Below are 21,616 nucleotides of genomic sequence, written 5' to 3' on the forward strand. Positions count from 1 at the left end.
ATAAAACCGAAATATTTATAATTCATCAGGGCTCAAAAAGGTAAATTTTTCATGATGACTGCTTTAATTAATTTATAATTTTAAATTTAATACCTGTGTTGAGTTTAGAAGGCCAAAGCAGCAAATTTTAGCAGCTTGAAACAGTTACCTTTTGAACTAGAAAGAGGACTGCCTTGCTGTCTCCTCTTGGCGTCACTGAGTATGTCGATGACCAGTGTGGCAAACTCATGGGCATTAAACCGAGCAAGTTTCTGTCTGCCCTGAGAGTGAGAAAATAAGTGGAAATATTCCCAAATGTGAAAATGTATGCATGGATATTCACATAAAACCAATCACATTGTTGTCAGACTTGAGCAAGACTCCCAAGCAAAGACTTCCGAGCATGATCAGAATACCACTGCAGTCTAGGGTAGGCACACATCAACATTTTCCTTGCAAACAGGGTAGAGCCATCTACATAAGAGAACTAGATTAATACCTTGCACATTTATTTTTGTGAACAAAACCAAAATGTTTCTACCTGATGCTTTTTTTTTTTCCATTATCAATTCAATTTTGAAGTAGACCCAGTAATGAAATACTGATTTGGAAGAAAATTTTAAAATTTCAAGATAAAGTTATAGCCTAGATGCTGGGACTCCATCACTATATACAGCCGTTAATCAATAAAAATTAAAAGGCCTTCCCCATTTACTCAACCATTCTCCTCCTGACAGAGGTTTAGGCTGTTTTTAATGCTTTATTATTTTATACAGTGCTTTGATGAAAATCACTGTGCATAAACCTTTGTTATTTTTATTTTACTAGCATATATTCCCAAATAAGGATTACCTGTGGGAAAGGATGGACTTAATTTTGAGGCTTTTAAAATCAGTTAACAAATCACTTTTCTGAAGTCTATAGTAATGTAAACTCTTATCTATAGCATAAGAAAGCCCATTTTGCTATATCCTTACCAGCCTGGAGTATTTGATTGATGAAATTTTAATGAATGCCTTTAGGCTACTTTCTTGGATTACTAGTAAGGTTAAGCATTTCTTCACATTTGTAAGCCATTTTATATTTCTTCTGTGAATTATCTTATATTCTTTTCCAGTCTTCGATTTACATTTATTGCTTTTCTTATCAATTTCTTGAGTTTTGTGTGTTTGTGTGTGTAAAGGACATTAATGCTTTAATCAATCAAAAAATTTAAAATACCTGTCCTGGGAAAATTAAATACCGTATCAGCCATTCCCAAAATAACACCACTGGTTACTTCTCAGACTCGGCCACTTGCCTGGTTCCGCGTTGAAGAGTATTCAGGATTGACCGGAAGGAAGGGGACGACAGTTGTCTCGGTTACCAGGGTGCTGTGGTTTTGCGTGGCAAGCCAGACTAGCCAGAGGAAAGAGCCAGAGATAGAATCTCATCACCAACGGGTGTGCCACTGCTTCTAGGGAGACTTGGGGAAGCACACTCCGAAACCAACATACACAAAAGTAAACGTCGACAACATGCATCACCAGGACAGTAGAAATACTGCCCATCAACAACAGAAGCTTCTAAGAGAAAGCCACACGTTCAGTCACCTGCATCGGTCTCTCGCCTGTCAACTTCATCGTACACATCCATGGCAAGTTCTTCAAACAAATGATTACTTAGCTGCAAGTAAAAAAAAAAAAAAAAAAATCAGGAACACAAGGGACAAGGATTAACGCTAGGAGAATGAGTGGGCACTGTGACTTATTCACCATTTAATCTCCAATGTCTTATCCAAAGCCAGTGCTTAGTAAATACCCACTGTTAAACAGACAATAACATTTCCAGAATAGTACAGATCCTCTAGAAATATCTGCCTCCCACAGCAGCCTCACTCCTTTGTGACAGGCAGACAGGGGTATGCTATAAAGGAGGGCAGAGTCATCGGAAATGCAGGGTCCAGTTCTCCGTGTGACATCACCCTTTAAAGCCCCCTCTGTTGCTCTTGAGCATTTGTCAGTGCCCCCACATACAAAGGATCCTAAACCCTTGGTGGGATAGAGACTGGGATATCTCCCAGTCTTCAGTAAGTCTCTTTGCTATATTCTTTTTTTTTTTTTTTTTTAAAGATTTTATTTATTTATTTATTTGAGAGAGAGAGAAAGAGAGAAACAGCATGAGAGGGGATAGGGTCAGAGGGAGAAGCAGGCCCCCCGCCGAGCCGGGAGCCCGATGCGGGACTCGATCCCAGGACTCCGGGATCATGACCTGAGCCGAAGGCAGTCGCTTAACCAACTGAGCCACCCAGGCGCCCTCTTTGCTATATTCTTCAGAAAACAGGTCTCCAATCTCGGAAAGAACTCCGCACCCCCCACAAAGGACAGCCTGTCTCATCAGCGCACCATGCAGTGTCAGCCAACAAAACAGTCTCCACACCCAATGGCAGCCACTGGGATGGGGAGGACAGTTAGGGTCTTCTTCAATCCAGGTGAGGCTAAGCCTCCACCAGGATGGCTCCAGCTCTCTGCACTTTTTTCCTCATAAAACATACCCTGATGCTTGATGCCTATCACTTTTTAGTTGACAATGAATTTGTTTTATTCCCTACTGTGTTCCTTATGTCCACACAGTACCTGGCACTGAGATGGGGCCCAGGAAATATCCAGTCACACACTGCCCAGAAGGTATTTTATGTGGCAATTTAAAAGGCTGGCTACACAGACCTCGTGGGAGCTTGTTAAAATGGGTACATTGTTGGGTGAAAGAAGGAGGATATAAAGTTCTATAATAATGACTGAGCTTCCATTCAAAAAAATGATATGCATATAAAATAAAGATTAGAAGAAATGTATCAAAATATTGAGTCTGAGTCCATTAAGAATATAGTGAATGAGTATGATTCCTCTTGTCCATTTTCTACATTTTCTCTAGTGTGGTTAATTTATATTTATAATTGAAAATAAACTCTGAGAGCCTTTTGTTGGATAAAGTGATGAGGGATTGGGAACTTGAACTTGCGTTGTAAATATCCAGTCTCCTTCCAATAAGGGGCTACAAGCTAAGGTTATCATTATTCAGTAACTGCAACAGCAACACTGACTGAGGGCTTACATCCCAGGCACTGTGCTACTTTCATCACATTAATACTCACAAAACCTCTACGAAGACAGGATAACTACTATTATCTCACTCTACAGACAAGGAGATTGAAGCACAGAAGTTAGGAGCTTGCCTAAAGTCACAAAGCCAGCAAGTGATGGACCCGAGATCCAAGTTTAAGTCTCTCTAAATGTTAACACTTACTAATTTAAGGAATATATTAGTCTTATATTTCTCTCAGCTTCTCATCAGGGAGGGACAGAGGGAGATATCATAGGATGAACACTGACGTGGCACTGGTCCAGCTGTCCCCTGTGAGGAGACCACGGGGTGGGGTCAACAAGTAATAACAGCAGCCCATCCTCACTGAGCCGCTGATGGATCATTAGCCCCCTTTCCAGGAGAGGACACCAAGGCACAGAGAGGCTAAGGAGCTTGTCAGAGATGAGCTCTGTACCTAATCAGTCTGACCCAGAGTCTGAGTGCTTGAGAGCTGTACTCAGCTCGGTTCCACATATTTATCTAGTGCCTGCCACATGCTAGAGATAGGACAGACCTAACCCCAACTTTCATGCAGCTTTCGGCCTAGCAAATGTAGGTCAGTCAAAGGGAGCTTGAGTATTACCAATAATGTTTGAATTATTTAAAATAAAAATTGGCTTATATACTCTAATTAAAAGGAAATCACAGACTATTTAGTGCTATCTGATTCCAAAGCTTCTCATCTTAATCATCCTACCATATGACCTCCTTAATTTAAGAAAGGTGATAAAACACACAGACACACAAAACCACAGATACAGAACACAGAGACACCAAATTGCATAAAATACATTTATTTCATATCACAGTTAAATACTAGTAACGATAAATTCATTTTACGTAATATTTAGTACTTAATATTATATGAAGTGCTAGTAAAGTGCTAGTAAAGGGGAGAGGCAATTTCAGAGTCAGGCTTGGGGAAACTCTCACCTACACTGTCAAGGTGGTCAGATTTCACCTACTTGAATGACAAAAGGGCTGGAAGCTGGGAAAGCAGAACACTGCAGAAAGAGAAGATTCCCAGAGAGGACCTGAAGGTGGCCTCAGAGAGTGTTAACCCAAAATGAAATAGTTAAAAAACATTTGCGCATGTGCACACGCACACACACTTGCAGGAGGAACCAGATGGAAAGCAGAGCAAAACCTGAACGGTGAGCACTGGATGACACCCTTCAAGGTCACAACAAGAAGTTAAGAATCTTGGTTCTGATCCAGAGAGCTATGAGAACAGCCTGAGGCAGGCAATCTGGTGGTTGAAGCGGCTGGGGAAGCACCCCGGTGAGGCCTCATCCGTGGGGACCAAACTAAAAGGAAGTGTGCCCAGAGAAGCTGCTCTGTCGGGGCCCTGACTGGGGCTGAGATGGGCAGGCTGGGAAGAGGGGCCAAAGGGAGGTGGGGCCCTGCAGAACTGGGCGAGCTCTGAGCTCGCACCCGGGGCAGGACCACAAGCCCTTGATAGCAAACACTTAAAAAGCTCTGACGGACAACATGGGCTATGCAAAACAGTGACGGTGGTGGCCCAATCCCAAATGGCAGCACATAGATCTGCGCCACTCACTACTCCAACATCAGCTCGTGTCTTTCCCTAGGAGGCTACCAGAAGGCATCCCTAAAAGTGCATCCCATTCTTTTACATTGAGAGAAACTAGGGAACTCCCAGGAGAAGAAACAACTCCCTCACGTCAAAGGCACAGTCTTCGCATTCAGAATGACAGAGAAAAACGCCATCACCTGAGGCAGAGCCGATAAACTGGATCTACTAAACTTAGAAATAGTACTTTCCGGGGGTGCCTGGGTGGCTCAGCTGGTTAAGCGACTGCCTTCGGCTCAGGTCATGATCCTGGAGTCCTGGGATCGAGTCCCACGTCGGGCTCCCTGCTCAGCAGGGAGTCTGCTTCTCCCTCTGACCCTCCCCCCTCTCATGTGCTCTCTCTTTCTCTCTCTCATTCTCTTTCAAATAAATAAATAAAATCTTTAAAAAAAAAAAAAAAGAATTACTACTTTCCGTCTTCTTCTCTATGTACTCAACGCTCTGCTTTGGATTTTATAACATCCCAGAGTATGAAAACTAAGTCATCTGGTGCAGCAGGTAATGGGCTGAGGACAGGTATTAGCAGGATGCATGGTTTCCCACACTGAACTTCACTAGGAAACAGAGATACTCACGGACTGAAGTTTCTTCTTAGCAGCTTTTGCCAATTCAGACAAATCCAGGCTGCTAAGAAAATGTACAAAACCAATAAGCAAATAAATAAAAACCATTTTTATGAGCTCTGTAGAACATTAAGATAGCCAAAGCATCAAGACATTAATTAACAGTTCAGGGACATGGTCAGAAACAAAAATTCTATAGCCCATTAGAGTTAGCGAGAAAACTTTGAACATAAGAACTTGTAGCTTTTAGAAACATCATAGTCATGTAACATTGTACAGAGAAAAATAATCACTGAATAACTAAAAGACAAAAACTATTGACAGTTCATCCCCTGGCCCTTTATGTGAGAAGTCACAATTCGTGAAGTATTAAAAAAAAGCATGACAGAAGGAAATATGAAAAGGGCAGAACGTGAAAAACCAGAATGGCAAGATTACATCTGGAATAGCAGCTAATTGTTTCATAAACTCTTGACAGTATCTGTGCAAAGGTAATTGGATAATAAGGATTTAAAGTTCATCCCTGCAGCTGTGAACTCAGTTACCCTCACAGACCAGGGGTCAGCAGATTATAGCCCATTTCTTTGTTCAGCCCATGAGCTATGCATGGTTTTTATATTTTTAAGTGGTTTGGGGGAAAAAACCCCAAAGCAAAAGAAAAATATTTCATAACATAGGAAGAATTATATGACATTCACATTTCAGTGCCCAGAAATGGAATTTTCTTGCAACTGATATGCCCTTCATTTACATAATGTCCACGGATGTTTTCATCTACAACTGGCAGAGTTGAGTAGTTGTGACAGAGGCTGTATGGCCCACAAAACCTAAAATACTTACTATCTAGCCCTTAAAAATTCTGCCAATCCCTGTTACAAAGAATATCCTCTCTTACAGTACAGAAATATTCTGTGATATAACCTATAGACACATTATACTGTCACAACTGGCTAAAACCGTGACAATATCACTAACTCCAACGTTACTCATAAATTTGTTACTTGTACTCTTTTAAACTTAAGTTTTACATGGTGGTTTACTTACAGCCGTCTTATTTCCAAATTGTATAGCCATAAAAGAGAAAAATGTATGGGCTCTGTTAAATACAAAGTATAATACACTTAAAACACTATACAACCAAGGAAATAATCGTGACAGATAAAATTGATTGGTATTTCAATGGCCTTACCTGTCTGCCATTTGAGGTATTATAAAGTGCTGTCCATTTTTGTGATCTGAAACAGAAATCAAGCCAAAGTTTTGTTTATATAAATATTGGTAAGATCGATAAAGGAACACCACCATAATTTTCTCAATTTATGTTTTGCAATTAGTAGTTTCCCATAATTACGGATTATTTGGGGGGGGGGTGACAGAAGTTGCCAAATTGGCTACAAACTCCTAAGACCTGGCTAGTAGCAAGAATCATATTCCCATTTTTCTTTTGGTACAAAGATCCAGACATCATTAAGCAAAAAGGCTGTGCTCTAACCCTACATTTCCATTCATTCCCAGTATAACTAATGATCTTCAGTCATGGACAAAACTTTTAGGGAGCTAAATTAGCTCAGAGCAGGCTTTTGTCAGCTCTCCATGTGGGATGGGGGAGCACCCTTGGGCTTTGGTGGCTCACCTGCAAATTAATCAATTAGCATAAAACCATCAGGGCTGGGGCAGATGGTCTTGGCAGATCTGGATGGGGTTGCCTTCTCCTACAATGCTTACTGACCCAGTCCCAACCTAGCTTCTTGGAGGTTGTTGATCACATGCCAATGAAGGCATTATAAACATTCACATATAGGTTTTTGTGTAACCATCAGTCTTTATTTCTCTTGGATAAACACCCAGGAATGGGACTGCTCGGTCATGTAGGTATTAGGTAAATGTATATGTAACTTGGTAAGAAACTGCTAGACTTTTTGGCAGAGTAGCTCTATCATTTTGTTTTTCAGCCAGCAATGTAAGAGTTACAGTTGCTTCACACCTTCCCACTCATGTTGTCAGTTTCTTTGGCAGGTTTTTAAATTTTAGTCATTTTAATAGGTGTGTAGTGGTGTCTTTGTGCTTTTAATTTGTTTCTCTAATGGCCAATGATGCTGAGCATCTCACTTTATGTGCTTATCTGGCATCTGGATATGGTCTCTGCCCAGTTTGTATTGGGTTGTTTTCTTACTGCTGAGTTTTACATATTTAGGTATAATATTCTGGACCCAAGTCCTTTGTTGGACATGTGATTTCCTAGTATTTTCTCCCAGTCTGTGGCTTGTCTTTTCACTCTCTTAATTGTAGCTTTTGCAGAGCAAAAGCTTTCAATTTTGATGAAGTCCAATTTACCAGTATTTTCTTTTACGGATTGTGCTTTTGGTGTTACATCTAAACATTTTACCTAAACCAAGATCACAAAGATCTTCTGTTTTCTTTAGAAGTTTTATACTTTTAGGTTTTACATTTAGATCTATGATCCATTTTGAGTTAGTTTTTATACCAGGTGGGAGGTACTGAAGTTTGTATTTCTGCACAGGGATGTCCAGTTGTTTGAACACCAAATACTTAAAAGACTTTCTTCCTCCACTGAATTGCCTTAGCAACTCTCAAAAAATCAACTAAACATATCTGTGTGGGTCTATTTCTGGATTCTTTCTACTGTTTCATTGACTTGTATGTCTGTCTCTTCTCCATAACCATGGTCTTGAGTTCAGCAGAGCTTTACAGCAAGAGTTAAAATTGGGTGGTGTAATTCTGCGCACATTCTTCTTCTTTTGCAAAACAGTCCCATTCTAGGTCCTCTGCTTTTCCATGTAAATTAAAGAATCAGCACATCTATGTCCACAAGAAAAGCCTTGAATTGAATTAATTTTACAAGTCAATTTGTGCAGAATCGACTCTATTGAGGATTCCAACCCATAAACACAGTTCTCTTCCACGGATTCAGGTCTTCCTTGATTTCTTTCAGCAGCATTTTGTAGTTTTCAGCATGCCGATCCTATGAATATTTTGTCAGATTTATACCTAAGCATCTAATTTGGAGCTATTACAAATGGTATTGTTTTTCTAGCTTGTTTCCAATTGTCCATTGCTAATCTATGGAAATATGATTTATCTTTGTTTCCCTTATATTGTGCAACCTTGCTAAACTCAGTTATTAGTTCTAAGAACGTTATTGTAGATTCCTTGGGGTTTTCTACATTGAAACCATCTTATTTATGATTAGTTCTATCTCTTGCATTTCAATCTGTATGCCTTTTATTCTTCTTCCCTTATGGCACTGGTTAGGATTTCCAGTGCAATGCTGAACAGGAATGGTAGGAGTGGACATCCTGGCCTTGTTCCTGATATTCAAGCAAAAGCATTCAATGCTTCATCATTAAGGATGATGTTAGCTGTGGGTTTCTACAGATACTCTTTATCAGGTTAAGGAAGTCCCTTCTATTCCAAGTTTGCTAAGTTTTTTCTTATCATGAAGGAATGAATGCTGAATTTTATTAAATGCTTTTTCTGTATCAACTGGTAAGACTGATGGTTTTCTTTTTCTAGTCTGTTAATATGATGAATCACATTGATTTTCACATATTTAGTTAGTTTTAGCATCTGGAAACCCTACTTGATTATGATATATATATCATATATATGGATTCAATCTGTTAACATTTTGTTGAGGATTTTGGTGTCTATGTTCACGAGGGCTATTTTTTTGTGCTATCTTTGCTGGGTTTGGTATCAGGGTAATGGTGGCCTCACAAAATGACTTCAGAAATGTTCCCTACCTTTTTATTTTCTAAATACCATATAGAATTGATGTTATCTCTTCTTCAAATGTTTGGTAGAATAGTCTCATTTTACGTGCAAAACTTGAAATGCGAATTCCTAACACTAAGAACCATATTTGCAGGGGGCGCTTGGATGGCTCAGTCATTAAGCGTCTGCCTTTGGCTCAGGTCGTGATGCCAGGGTCCTGGGATCGAGCCCCACATCGGGCTCCCTGCTCCACAGGAAGCCTGCTTCTCTCTCTCCCACTCCCCCTGCGTGTTCCCTCCCTTGCTGTCTCTCTGTCAAATAAATAAATAAAATCTTAAAAAAAAAAATCATAACAGCAAAGCTAGCAAATCACATGAGTCATAAAACATATCTGTTGAACTGTTACATGGCAACACCACTTCAACTAGTTCACAGTACTTACCAGTGAAGTCCTCTGGGTTGGGTTTTCTTTAATGGAATACTTTAAAGTACAAATTCAAATCCTTTAAAATGTAATATTATGTGTTTACATTATCTCTTTCTTCTTGGGTAGGTGGTTGGTAGTTTGTGGCTTTCAAGAAATTGGTTCATTTTATCTAAATTGTCTAATTTGTGTGCACAGTTATTTATAATACAGCTAGACATTTCTCAATTTCATTGATTTTTTTTTTTCAAAGAATCAGCTTTTGGTTTCATTGATTTCTCTCTGTTTTCCTTTTTCAATTTCATTGATTTCTGGTCTTATCTTTATTATTTCCTACCTTCTGCTTGCTTGGGTTTATTTTACTCATCTTTTTGGATGAGTAAGCAGTAAGAAACTCATAGTTTCTTAAGGCGAAAGCTTAGGTTGAGGATTTGAGACCTTTCTTGTGTTCTTTTTAAGGTTTTTATTTATTCATTCAACAGAGAGAGAGAACAAGCACAAGCAGGGGGAGCGGCACACAGAGGGAAAAGCAGGCTAACTGCTGAGCAAGGAGCCCGAGGTGGGACTTGATCCCAGGACGCTGGGATCATGACCTGAGCTTAAGGCAGCGTCCCGACATTTCTTGTGTTCTAATGCAAGCGTCCCGACATTTCTTGTGTTCTAATGTAAGAATTTAATACTCTAAAATTTCCTCTAAGCATTGCTTTAGCTGCATCCCATATTAATTTCCCTTGAGATTTCCTCTTAGACCCATGGATTATTTAGAACTGTGTTGTTAGGGGCGCCTGAGTGGCTCAGTCGTTAAGCGTCTGCCTTCGGCTCAGGTCATGATCCCAGGGTCCTGGGATCGAGCCCCGCATTAGGATCCCTGCTCAGCAGGAAGCCTGCTTCTCTCTCTCCCACTCCCCCTGCTTGTGTTCCCTCTCTTGCTGTGTCTCTGTCAAATAAATAAATAAAATCTTAAAAAAAAAAAAGAACTGTGTTGTTAATTTCCAGGCATTTGAGTATTTTCCAGTTATAGTTTTATTATTTTTTACTAGCTTAATTCCATTATGGTCAGAGAATATACTCTGTAAGATTTTATTTTAGGTTTTATTTCTTTTAGATTGGCTAAGCTTTGTTTTATAACCCAGGATATGGTCTATCTTGGTGAATGTTCAACATGTACTTGAAAGGAATGTGTATTTCAATAATGTTGGGTAGAGCACACTATAAATGTCAACTAGATGCAGCTGGTTGATGGTTTGGTTCCAGTCTGCTATCCTTGCTGATTTTCCTCTTTTAAATTTTATTTTATTTCTTTTAAGAAGTCTCCACGCCCAATGTGGAGCTTGAACTCACGACCCCGAGATCAAGAGTCACATGCTCTATCAACTGTACCAGCCAGGTGTCCCATATATCCTTGCTGATCTTCTATCTACCAGTTCCATCTATTACTAAATGAAGACTGCTGAATATACAAGAATTGTGGATTTGACCTTTTCTCCTTTTAGTTCTATCAAAATTTGCTTCATGTAGTTTGAAACCCTGTTGCTAGGTGTATACACATTTAGAATTGTTACGTCTTGGAAAATTGACTCTTTCATCACCAAGTTATGTCCCTCTCTATCCCCGCTAATTTTCTTTGCCCTCAATGTCTACTTTGATATTAACATAACCATTTTAGATTTCTTTTACTGTGTTTGCAAGATATATCTTTTTATACCTTTCTGCTTTTAACTTACCTCTATCGTTATATTTAAAGTGGGTTCTTGTAGACAGCATATATTTATTAGGGCTCATTTTTTTGTCTTAAATCCGTTCTGACAATTTCTGCTTTTTATTTCGTATATTTAAGATCATTAACATAACATTTAATGTAATTATTAATATGTTTGGATTTAAGTATGATTTTATTTAGTTTCTGTTTTGGCCTCGGGTTTTTGTTCCTCTTTCTCTCCTTTTCTCTTTTTTTGGAATGTTTTGAAGTATCTTTTGTTATTTGAGTAATTTTTAACATCTCATTTTATCTCTAGAGGTTTTGACTACCTATCATTGTATAGTCTGTTTTTAAGGGTTGTACTATGCATTACAGTATACACAATCTTTTAGTCTACGTAGAATATTTCACCATCTTAAGAAGAATATAAAATCCTTACCTCCATATTTCTTTTACCTGCTCCCCTTTTATGTCATCCTTACCAAATACATCACACTGACATATGCTGAAAACCCCACCAGACAAGCATTAAACTGTCTCATATCTCAAAGAACTTAGGAGGAAAACTGTCTATTATATCTATCCAGATATTTATCATTTCAGTTGCTCTTATTTCACTCAAGTTCCAGATTCCCTCTGGTATCACTTCTCTTCTACCCAAAGAACTTTCTTTCACATTTCTGTTAGAACAACTAGCTCTCTTCAACTTAAAATGTCTTTATTTTGCCTTCATTCCTGAAGTCTATTTTCACTGGAAGAGGAATTCTGAACTGATAGTTCTTTTTTTTCAGGACTTTAAAAAAATTGTTCTATTTCCTTTTCAACTCCACTGTTTCCAATTAAAATCCACAGTTATTCAAACAACTGTCTTTTCATATGTTGTCATTTTTTTCCTTGGCTGCTTTCAAATGTTTTGTCTTTGGTTTTCAGCACTTTGATTTTCATGTGTCTGAGTAAGGATTTCATGGAGTTTATCCTATTTGGGATCCTCTGAGCTTCTTAAATCTGAAGTCTATGTCTTTTGCCAAATTTAGAGTTTTGAACCCATGTTTCTTCAAATATTTTTTCCGCACCAAGCTTTCTGATCTCTTTCTGGGAGTCTGAGGATACAAACATGACCTTCTGATATTGTCCCATAGGTCCCTGGGCTCTGTGTTCAGTTTCTTTTTCCTCTTACTCTTCCTTCTCTCTGTTGCTCAAACTGGGTAATTTCTAGTGATTTATTTAAATTCATTGACTCTTTTCTTTGTCATCTCCAATCTGCTATTAAGCCCACCCAGTGAGTTTTAAAATTTTAGTTATTGTATTTTTCAGTTCAGCATTTCTATTTGGGTCTGTTTCTCTGCTGAGACCTTCTATATTTCTATTTGCTTCAAGAACGTTCACACTTCTCAAAGCATGATGTTACTATCTGTTTTAGTCTTTGTCTGATAATTCCAACATCTGTGTCATCTGGGGTTGGCATTTGTTGACTACCTGTTCCCCTGCAAGTCTTTGGGATTTTCCTGGTTCTTCCTCCGTCAAGTAATTATAGTTGATATCCCAGACATTCTGAGTATTATGTTGTGAGATGCTGAGTCTTCTTTAAATTCTGTGGAGAATGTTAATATTTTTCTTTCAGCAGGCACCTGACCAGGTTAGGCTCTGCCTCCTGGGCCAAGTGGTGAGAGAATAGATAAATAAAAGCAATCAGGATTCTCCTCACGCTTTTGGTCAGAGATTTAGGCAGCTGTGCCGCCGCTGCTGCAGCCACACGATTGCCTAGGGGCTAGGGTGGGGGAAAAGGAAGAGGAGGAAAAAAAAACCTCAGGGGAATCCCCCAATTCTCTGTCTGTAGGATCCCATTTACTGCTCCGTAGACCAGACAGAGAAGGCTTCTTTGCACCTGCTATATAGTTCCAGATTTCAGGCTATCACAAAAGCCGTATCAGAAGTAAAATAAACAGGACACTCACCACCAGCTTGATGGTACTTTGAGTTCCCTAATCCACCAGGCAGAGTCCTTAGATAGCTACTCCATGCTTTTGGTCCAGGGTTTTTCATTTTATTTAGCAGGAAACAAAGGGTGGGGTGTCCCTACCCCACCTCACAGGGAACTGGAATCACACCAGAGGCTCTTAACTCCATCATACAACCGGGTTAGGGAACCACTGTACAGGTGTATGTGGATATTCTCATTAGGGATTGGTAAACCTTCTGCAAAGGGCCAGACAGTAAATATTCTTTGCTTTGTAGCCATATAGTCTTTGTTGCAACTACTCAACCTACTCTTTCCTTCCCTTCTCTCTCTCTCTCTTTCTGTAATCTCTGCACCCAATGTGGGGCTCAAACTCATGACCCCAAGATTAAGAGCCACATGCACTACTAAGTTAGCCAGTTCTGCTCTAGTAGTATGAAAACAGCCAAACAATATGTAAACGAATGGGCATGGCTATCTTGCAACAAAACTTTAAACAAACAGGTGACAAGCTAGATTTGGCCCACAGACCATGGTTTGCTGACCCCAGTTCTACTTCATAAATAAACCTGGCTAATGGCAAAATTCATTTTTGGACTCTTTTCCATTCCTAAGATAGCAGAATTCTTCAAATAACTACGTAAGTTATTGCTCTGCTCTTCTACTCCTAGTCCCATTATGCACAAGAACTATGGTGCATATTCAATTTTGGTTCAGTTATGCTCTTTGATTCCTGAAATAGTTACTCCTCTGGAGCTAAAGTCTTAAAAACTAAAATTCAAGGAGTTTTGACTGACCTTATACCTTTCACATATAACTGAAAATGCTACAGTTATCTCAAATAAAAATCCTTATTTGCAATTTTCTTAAGGATATGTTAAAGGAGAGATCTTGGGTAACCGTGTTCCAACTTGTTTTTCGAGAGGCTGACTGAAGGTGCAGAGAGACTGCTGTCCTTTCACTTACCTGGTTTCCTGCCACAGAGATAGAAGGCTAGTCTGTCAGTCAGCTCATACTGTATTTCTACAAGGCGTTCTGCCAGCTCATGGTGCCCTCCTTGCCTACCAAGAGAAAACAAAGTACCATTTATATTCCTCCCCAGTCACTGGCTCTAGAATAAAAAAGTACAGAGATGGCTTCCAAGACACCTGAGCAATTTACCAAATGTGACTTCTTAGAATAATCAACCTTTTGTGTGAGGTAAACTGTCAAGGTCTTCTTTGATTCCCACCTTTATAAACTGTTTTCACAATCTGAACTACCCCCTTCCTTTATTAATTTACAGAACAGAATACTTAATAAGGAAATGAAGGACTTATGGGAGAGATAAAGAATAACTTCATCTAATGAGGTAGAAAATAAAATTAATAAATGGTCTAGAGTGGAGGTTCTCAAAAATTAACTAAAGTGCTTTAAAAAACACGTAGATATCCAGGCCCCAACCTTGGGAATTCTGAATCAGTAAGAATGGGATGAGTGTGAACGTCAATATTTTGAAGAAGGTCTTTCCCCTAGAGGCTCCTGATGCAGCCAGTATGATTCTGGATGAGAGTTTAGTAACCACTTTGAGGTTTGTAATTCAGGGAGAGACAGACCAACAGAATGCACAGCTCATACCTGTAGCTACTTTCACCTCCTTAAACTTCAATTTACGTAACAGAAAACATGAGGTTTGCCTTTCCTCATTAATGAAGTAAATACTTAAGCTGCTTGAAATCTTTTTAGTAACCAGGGATATAAATAAATTATCACATTGAGAGACTATAATATATGCAAGGTACACATGAGGAAACTCCAAGGTAAGTGATAATAAGTACCACGTACTGAGGGCTCTCTTCCCCTTAAAAGCTGAAGTCTAGTTTCTGCCACTTTCTCTTCCCACCATTCAAGATACTACAAGATATTCCACCAACCTACCACACATTTGATTTCTGAGATACGTATCTTTTTTCCTCATTTTTTTAACAGCTGTGAAATCAGGAAGTATGCTACAATTGATGGTACATCATCATTTAATCGGCCAAGTTGTTCTCATTTTTAGTGGTATGTGAGATAACTGATGACCTGTACTGTCAGTGGAGTCTCAGATCCAGGAAATACTATATTCCTCAATACCTCAAGATCTTATTATTCCCAGACACACTCTGCTCTATTCAATAAAGTCCTCTGCTGTGCTGAATATGCCCTGTCCATCTCTCCCTCCTGCACTTAAATCATGCCTTTGTTTTTCACTTAGAATGCCTTAGCTCCTCCTTCACATACCCAAATCCAACCCATTTTTCAAAGATCAACTAAAGAAGTTTCTGACTGACTTAGGCCACAAAGAAGAAACCTTACAAATGCCTTTTAAGACCAGTTATCCTTTTTGGCAATGAATTCCACATTATCTTGCCTCATTTAACTCTTTCATGCATGTATGAATCATCTCCTCCATAAGAGAAGAAATTCTGGGACGGCACAGTTTTGGCATTTCACCCATTTTATCCTCTGCAGAATAGAGTGCTTTGCAGTTGATAAAAAGTTAATCTGGAAAAAGGAAAGATGAACCATCCTCTATCGTTTAAATGATATTCAAGACTAACTTATGGATTTTTTTATTTTTCCAGCATTTCACAAAGTTTTTAAACCAAGAAGAAACTTAAAAGAATTTTACAGCATGCACTCAAACGTCTGCTGCCTAAAACCTACAATTAACATTTTACTATTACTTGTTTGATTGCCTACCTATCTGTACAGATCTGTTTTTAAGTTCAAGCAATGACTAAACGTATTAAGAAACTGAGGAGTGGGTTTTGCAATTCTTGATACTTGCTTTGGACTCTGCCTATGGCTCAAATGCCATTGCTTTAGAAGTCATGTGAAAGACTGGAAGCTAAGCACACTCATTAATGGTTCTACCCCCTCTGACTTTGCCAGGCTCTGAGCTCCTATGTATTTGAAATGTCTTCATCTGCAAAATGATAGGATGGTAAATCCTTAACTTAAAGGGATTAAATGTTAATACACAATATAGCCACCTAACAATGAATCATACCCAGCATAAATAATCCCTGACCAAGGCAGTGACAAGGATCTAGGTCTCTCACCTCGCATAATCCACAGGAGTTTTTCCACTAGAATCCTGTGTGCCTGGGTCTGCTCCATATACTGCCAGTAATTCCGCCTGTAAAATCTGCCCTGCTTTGGAGGCAACGTGGAGTGGGGTGTTTCCTTTTTCCTGAGAAATATTAATAAAAGTAGACAAAAAAGCAAATCAAATAAAACTAAAGGCTACACAAACACAACCCACTTAGTTTCAATTTAATATCTGAATCAATTCATGCTTTCCTCACAGGGTGAAAGAAGTTGGCTTGTGCTCCTAAAGATAACAGCCTCAAACAGGTTTCGAGATTCCCCGTTCTCACGCTTGAGTGGAGTTGCTGAAAAACACAAACCAAAAAAATATCTGTTAAAAGAGTAAAGAATGGTATACCAGAGCTGCTGGCAGGTCATTTTAGTATACGTTATATTAGTAACAATCAATCTTCATTTAGCTCAGTAAGGTGGAAGCAGCACTCTCTCCCTCACTGGTCACAACTACCCCTGGGCTCTAAGGTGGGGCCAGGTCTACTTTACCGATAAGGAAACAAGGGCTGGGAAGGCCGATCCACCCAGATGCATGATTTGTCTAAGTGGCACAACCAGACCTGAAGTGAGAGGCGGTATGAGAAGGTCGGTGAACGGACTCTGAAGTCTCAAAGACCTGAAGTTCAAACCATACACCCTTCAAGTTGTGTGACCTTGTGGAAGTTCTTTAAGCAATCTGAACCTTAGTCTTCTCAGCTCTAAAATGGTGATAACAATGCCACCTATTCACAGGGTTGCTGTAGGGAGTCGATGATAGAACAAAGTGCTTAGCATGGAGCCTGGTACACAGGAAACGCTCAAAGAATACAGCTGCTGTTATTATAATCATTATTATTTGTTATTATTGAACCTAGGGCTTTAGGGCTGCGTATCCCACACTGTGTAAACTACAGGATTCTGCCTTATAGCATACCCTCTCCACCATTCTTGGCCTTGTATACAATACTTAAACAAAGTCTTACAGGGTGGGAAAAAGGCCTGTATATATCAAATTCTGTACCACTGCAGAGAAGCTCTTACACATGCAGAAGATGAACTTCTTTTCTTCAAGTCTAACCCAGAATTGTCCAAGATGCAATAACCATTATTGTAAGAATACAGAAATCTACTCCAACATCTATATCCACATCCTATTTTTAAAATTAATGTATTTAATATTTTTAAGTTGTGGTAAAAAACCCATGCCAAGCCTTATTAATTAGCAGAAGTAACAGTTATATATATTCTGTGTAAAGTTTAAAATTCTGATTGTGAGTGCCCATGCTCTGTGTGAACATTTCCTAAGGAGCAGTGCTTTAAAAATAAAGATGCATATTTTTCCTGGCATCTCTCAAAAACATGCAAAGGCCCACATAAAGAAAACCATCTACTCATTTTACAAGTATAATAAAGAATCCCAAGCACTACAGCTTTGAGTCATCCTGCTTCCTGAAGATCCTACTCAGTATGCAGCCCAAAAACCTAAAGAAGTCCCTCGAACTCCCTAGTCCCTTCTAGAAACAAACTCAAGGATGGTTCCTATTTCAAAGTTAAACAAAAAACTTACAGAAATATAATTTTAAAACCATATCTGAAGAACACAAATCACTTTCTAGATACATACTTATTTTTCCTCTTTGCCCTTTTACCTCCACTAACATGAATGGCTGCCATTTGAACTAAAAGTAAAGATGAAACCAACTGCAAAAAAGGCTGTTATTAATTATTTAGAGTACAGAAAGTTTTTGTTTTTTCTTTTCTTCCTCAAGTTTTTTTCAAACAAAACAATATACTGTTTCATCCAGCAGTTTTAGGATTTTATTTTTTTAAAGATTTTATTTATTTATTTGAGAGAGAGAGTGAGAGAGCACGAGAGGGGGGAGGGTCAGAGGGAGAAGCAGACTCCCTGCTGAGCAGGGAGCCCAATGTGGGACTCGATGTGGGACTCGATCCTGGGTCTCCAGGATCATGACCTGAGCCGAAGGCAGTCGCTTAACCAACTGAGCCACCCAGGCGCCCAGTTTTAGGATTTTAAAAAGTGTGACCCACCTTGCTAAGGTCTTTGGCAGTCACGCTGTCATCATCCCTGCAAGGCAAGCGATGGACAAACGCTAACATCTGATACTTGGCTCTGATGAATTCCGCTTTATTAGGACTGGTTCGAGGGAAAAAAAAAAAAAAGAAAACAAAAGTTTACTTGCAGTTCAGATGTAACATTCCCCATTCTTTAGGCTGTAAAAAGAAGAGGAAGTGACCCGTATCCCCTACTTGAGAAGAAAATGAACAATAGTGAATAAGTTCCAGCAGGAGTTTAAGACCTGAAGTCTCAAAATGTCAATTAGTCATTCTAATGGCCAGGATTGCAGAGTACTTGCTTTTTAGAGCCTCTCTCTTTTCTTTGTACTTTTCTTTACTGACCTAGCAGCCTTGTGAGGAAGCAGCATTACATCCCATCCTACAGGTGAGGCATCAGGCAAACTGGAGCCCAGAACTGAGATTTCTGGTCTGACTGCCTCTTGTCTGAGCACCTAAGCTTAAATCTGATTACACTAACAGCCTCCAAGCTTTAGTTTCAAACTGGAGAAGCCACTGACTCGTGCTGTGCAACCATGCAAAAGAGATGGTTCTGTGCCCGGCCTTGTTCTGCATTTCTAATAGCGAAGAGCTCAATGCACAACTGGAGTGTAACCACCTTCTGTGCCGCCTTGTGGAGGCTGGTCCAAAGTAGCTGCACTCCTTTTAGTGGGCCCCATGGGTTATGAAGAAATAAAAGTATTTATAAACATTCCACTCACTGTACTTTATCCTGTGGATTAGCTTTACGTCTTCCGCTCATAATAGAGGCAGGGTCCAGCAAAGAATGCTCCCATATAGAATTAGCACCATTATTATACAAGGTTTCAACCATCTAAAACCAAGCAGTATAAAATCATATTTTAATTTCTTTCCACAAATATTCACTGGAAATTGTAGTGACTGAACTGGGAAAACCAAGCCCTACTGCAAATATCAGCATGATGGGGATGTCCTACAAATCATTGCTTTCTGATTCTAGAATGAGAAAGATGAACCTTATATGCAGGATTCAGGTCTGACCAGAAGGATGGCTAAGTACCTAAAAGAGTTTGATTAAACTGTTCTTACAGATTATGAAGGAAGAGCACTTCGACACTTTGGGGCAGTGTTTCCCAAGCCTGATCATTCAAATACTATTTTCAAGATTCTTAACAACCCATGTACTGTCTAGACTTTCTAACTAAGATTTTCCTTTAAAGCCACTCGCTTTTTAAAAACTTTTACTAGCAATTACAGCCTGATGTGCTAGTTAAAGTTTTCCTATAAACATTAAAATAATGTAACCATTAAAATAAATATTTGAGTATTACCTACATCTGTCTTGAGTGGTTCATGTGCCATACTTTCGGAATTGTTCTTTTAGGGTCAAGCCTGGCATTTTAAACTACTCATCTCTGGACTTTCTTCAGGCCCTATAATGAAATCTGTAAACAGAGACCTGAGAGCAGTAAACACCCACTTTCACATGTGAAGGAGCTGTTAGAAACTTCTGAACAAAAGTTATTAATAAACCATACTTCCCAATTTCATTTCAAAGCATGACTCCTGACACAGCCCCATCTGTTTGTTTTCCATTGGTGGAGACACTGTCATATCAGAGACCCAAACCCACTTGTTTTGGCCCGCTGGTTTATATAGGCAAGTTTAAGGGACATGCTGAGCAGCTGCCACAGATCTAGTAAAATATGTACTCAAGACAAATGAAGGCGAAACACATGCTTAATTCTGACTTCCAAATAGAACTTGAAGAATGCACCCCAAAATAGAAGTACAGGTGACATGACATTCGACCCCAAATAAAACAAAGAGCTCACTTGACACTCAGCAGGGTGTTGGGCACTCAATCGAAACATGTCAACCCAATCTGGTGTCTAATTGGTAACAAGAATTTCAAGAAAACTTAAATCAGATGTCTCTGAGATTTTTGAGGAGGAATCTCAGTCCATGCTTCCATCAAAGCAGGAAACGTAAGGAAAATTTACGGCCATCCCACCCTGAGCGCGCCCGATCTCGTCTGCTCTCAGAAGCTATGCAGGGTCGGGCCTGGTTAGTACTTGGATGGGAGACTGCAGCTTTCAGAAACATTTATTGTGGTATATGGAAAAGACAGACTGTTTAAGAACAATTTCAGTCCAGAAAGTCAGCAGTGAAACGTTACCAAGAAATTTTAGGAATTATTTTTCTATCTATAATTGAGCTTTTGGGATAAGATTTATTTGTTAGGAGGGGAAAAAAATCTTAAATGAGGAATTCAGTTCTTACATACAGCACTAATAGGCACAGCACCTCTGTTCAGGTACGATTCAAACATTTTTGTAAGATTTAAGTATAGTACGAGAAATTTTAGTTGCTAAAACTATGAACCCTAAAAGCTCAAGTTACAAACCATGAGAATTCTTACTCTTTACCTGCAGCAACGTGGGAGGCCACGGTGTGTGTTTAAGATGCCTTACTTGAGAGATGTGGCGCCCTAGGCTCCGATGGACACTGCAGCACTCGTCACATATAAAAGTCCCCCTATTTACTGATGCCCAGGAAGGATCTGGAAAGAAGAAAGACATCTCAGTGGCGTGGATACCAGGTGGCTGCTATACTGCCAGATGGCCAAAGATGACTGAGGTTTGGTTTTTCAAAAAAACAAGACATTCCTGTTGTGTTAGAATGCTAGTCAACATACCAAGCTGGTGAGCCTGTCTGATGATACCACCTATCTTGGCTGATTGGGTACCACATTAATGGAGATTAAACACATGAGGTGAAGTCCTAAATAAGCAATTGTCTCCTTTCTGGTCCAGGGCCACAGTCTGTAGCCCTAATGTGATCTACCACCTCAGATGCATGCTCCTTCATTCAACAAAGAGAAGCAAACTGAGAGGGTATGGATGAAACATTTCAAACCAATCTCCACAAACAGTAAAATAACATAGCCGTGTCAGTGAATAATCCACAAAGCATGATCTAAACTAAATGCTGAAGAGACTGCTATCCTAATCTACTGTTGTACCTCTGCATGGCTCTAGGCTTGGCAGAAAGCTGCAAGCAACACAACAACAAAACTGCTTGGCTGTGGTGGCTCAGAGGATACACTGAGGAACCTGGCCTTCTCTGCTAGAAAATGTTTTATGACATCCATTAGTCATTTCAAATAAACTGCCGAGTCCCACCTTGCAACTGATCTGAACGAACAGAAGCTGGAGTAACAGCAGCTTCAAAGAGGCAAAGATGTAAAATAAAAGTGAGTAATATTTGTGGTGTGTGTACAATACTTTTTCCCCACGAAGTCCCATGGAGCTTCAGCAGACATCCTTTGAGACAAGGAATAATTCACACTTGGTAAGCAGTGAGAATAATCCACACTGGG

The 21,616-nt window shown here is 39.5% G+C and overlaps 1 protein-coding gene across 13 annotated transcripts in view; it reads right to left on the reverse strand.

The window, feature by feature from the left end:
* Window positions 1-21,616, reverse strand: part of GIT2 (GIT ArfGAP 2) — a 49,360-nt gene that overhangs the window by 24,526 nt on the left and 3,218 nt on the right. For 9 of the 13 annotated variants that reach the window (XM_081802026.1, XM_031032952.2, XM_081802027.1 and 6 more), the window contains exons 2-12: window positions 20,664-20,797; window positions 18,975-19,087; window positions 18,229-18,334; window positions 16,407-16,493; window positions 16,161-16,291; window positions 14,041-14,135; window positions 6,449-6,494; window positions 5,272-5,323; window positions 1,572-1,644; window positions 1,280-1,377; window positions 149-260 (exon numbers count right to left, since the gene is read on the reverse strand). In XM_081802026.1, coding sequence (XP_081658152.1) covers window positions 149-260; window positions 1,280-1,377; window positions 1,572-1,644; window positions 5,272-5,323; window positions 6,449-6,494; window positions 14,041-14,135; window positions 16,161-16,291; window positions 16,407-16,493; window positions 18,229-18,334; window positions 18,975-19,087; window positions 20,664-20,797 — 1,047 coding nt within the window. Of the gene's footprint in view, window positions 1-148; window positions 261-1,279; window positions 1,378-1,571; window positions 1,645-5,271; window positions 5,324-6,448; window positions 6,495-14,040; window positions 14,136-16,160; window positions 16,292-16,406; window positions 16,494-18,228; window positions 18,335-18,974; window positions 19,088-19,565; window positions 19,694-20,663; window positions 20,802-21,616 lie in introns of those variants that run through there. The other 4 variants (XM_081802024.1, XM_081802023.1, XM_081802025.1 and 1 more) reach the window with 3 other exon arrangements.

Source organism: Leptonychotes weddellii, chromosome 13, assembly GCF_054177405.1.
Source record: "Leptonychotes weddellii isolate Sample4059 chromosome 13, ASM5417740v2, whole genome shotgun sequence".
Lineage (NCBI taxonomy): Eukaryota > Metazoa > Chordata > Mammalia > Carnivora > Phocidae > Leptonychotes > Leptonychotes weddellii.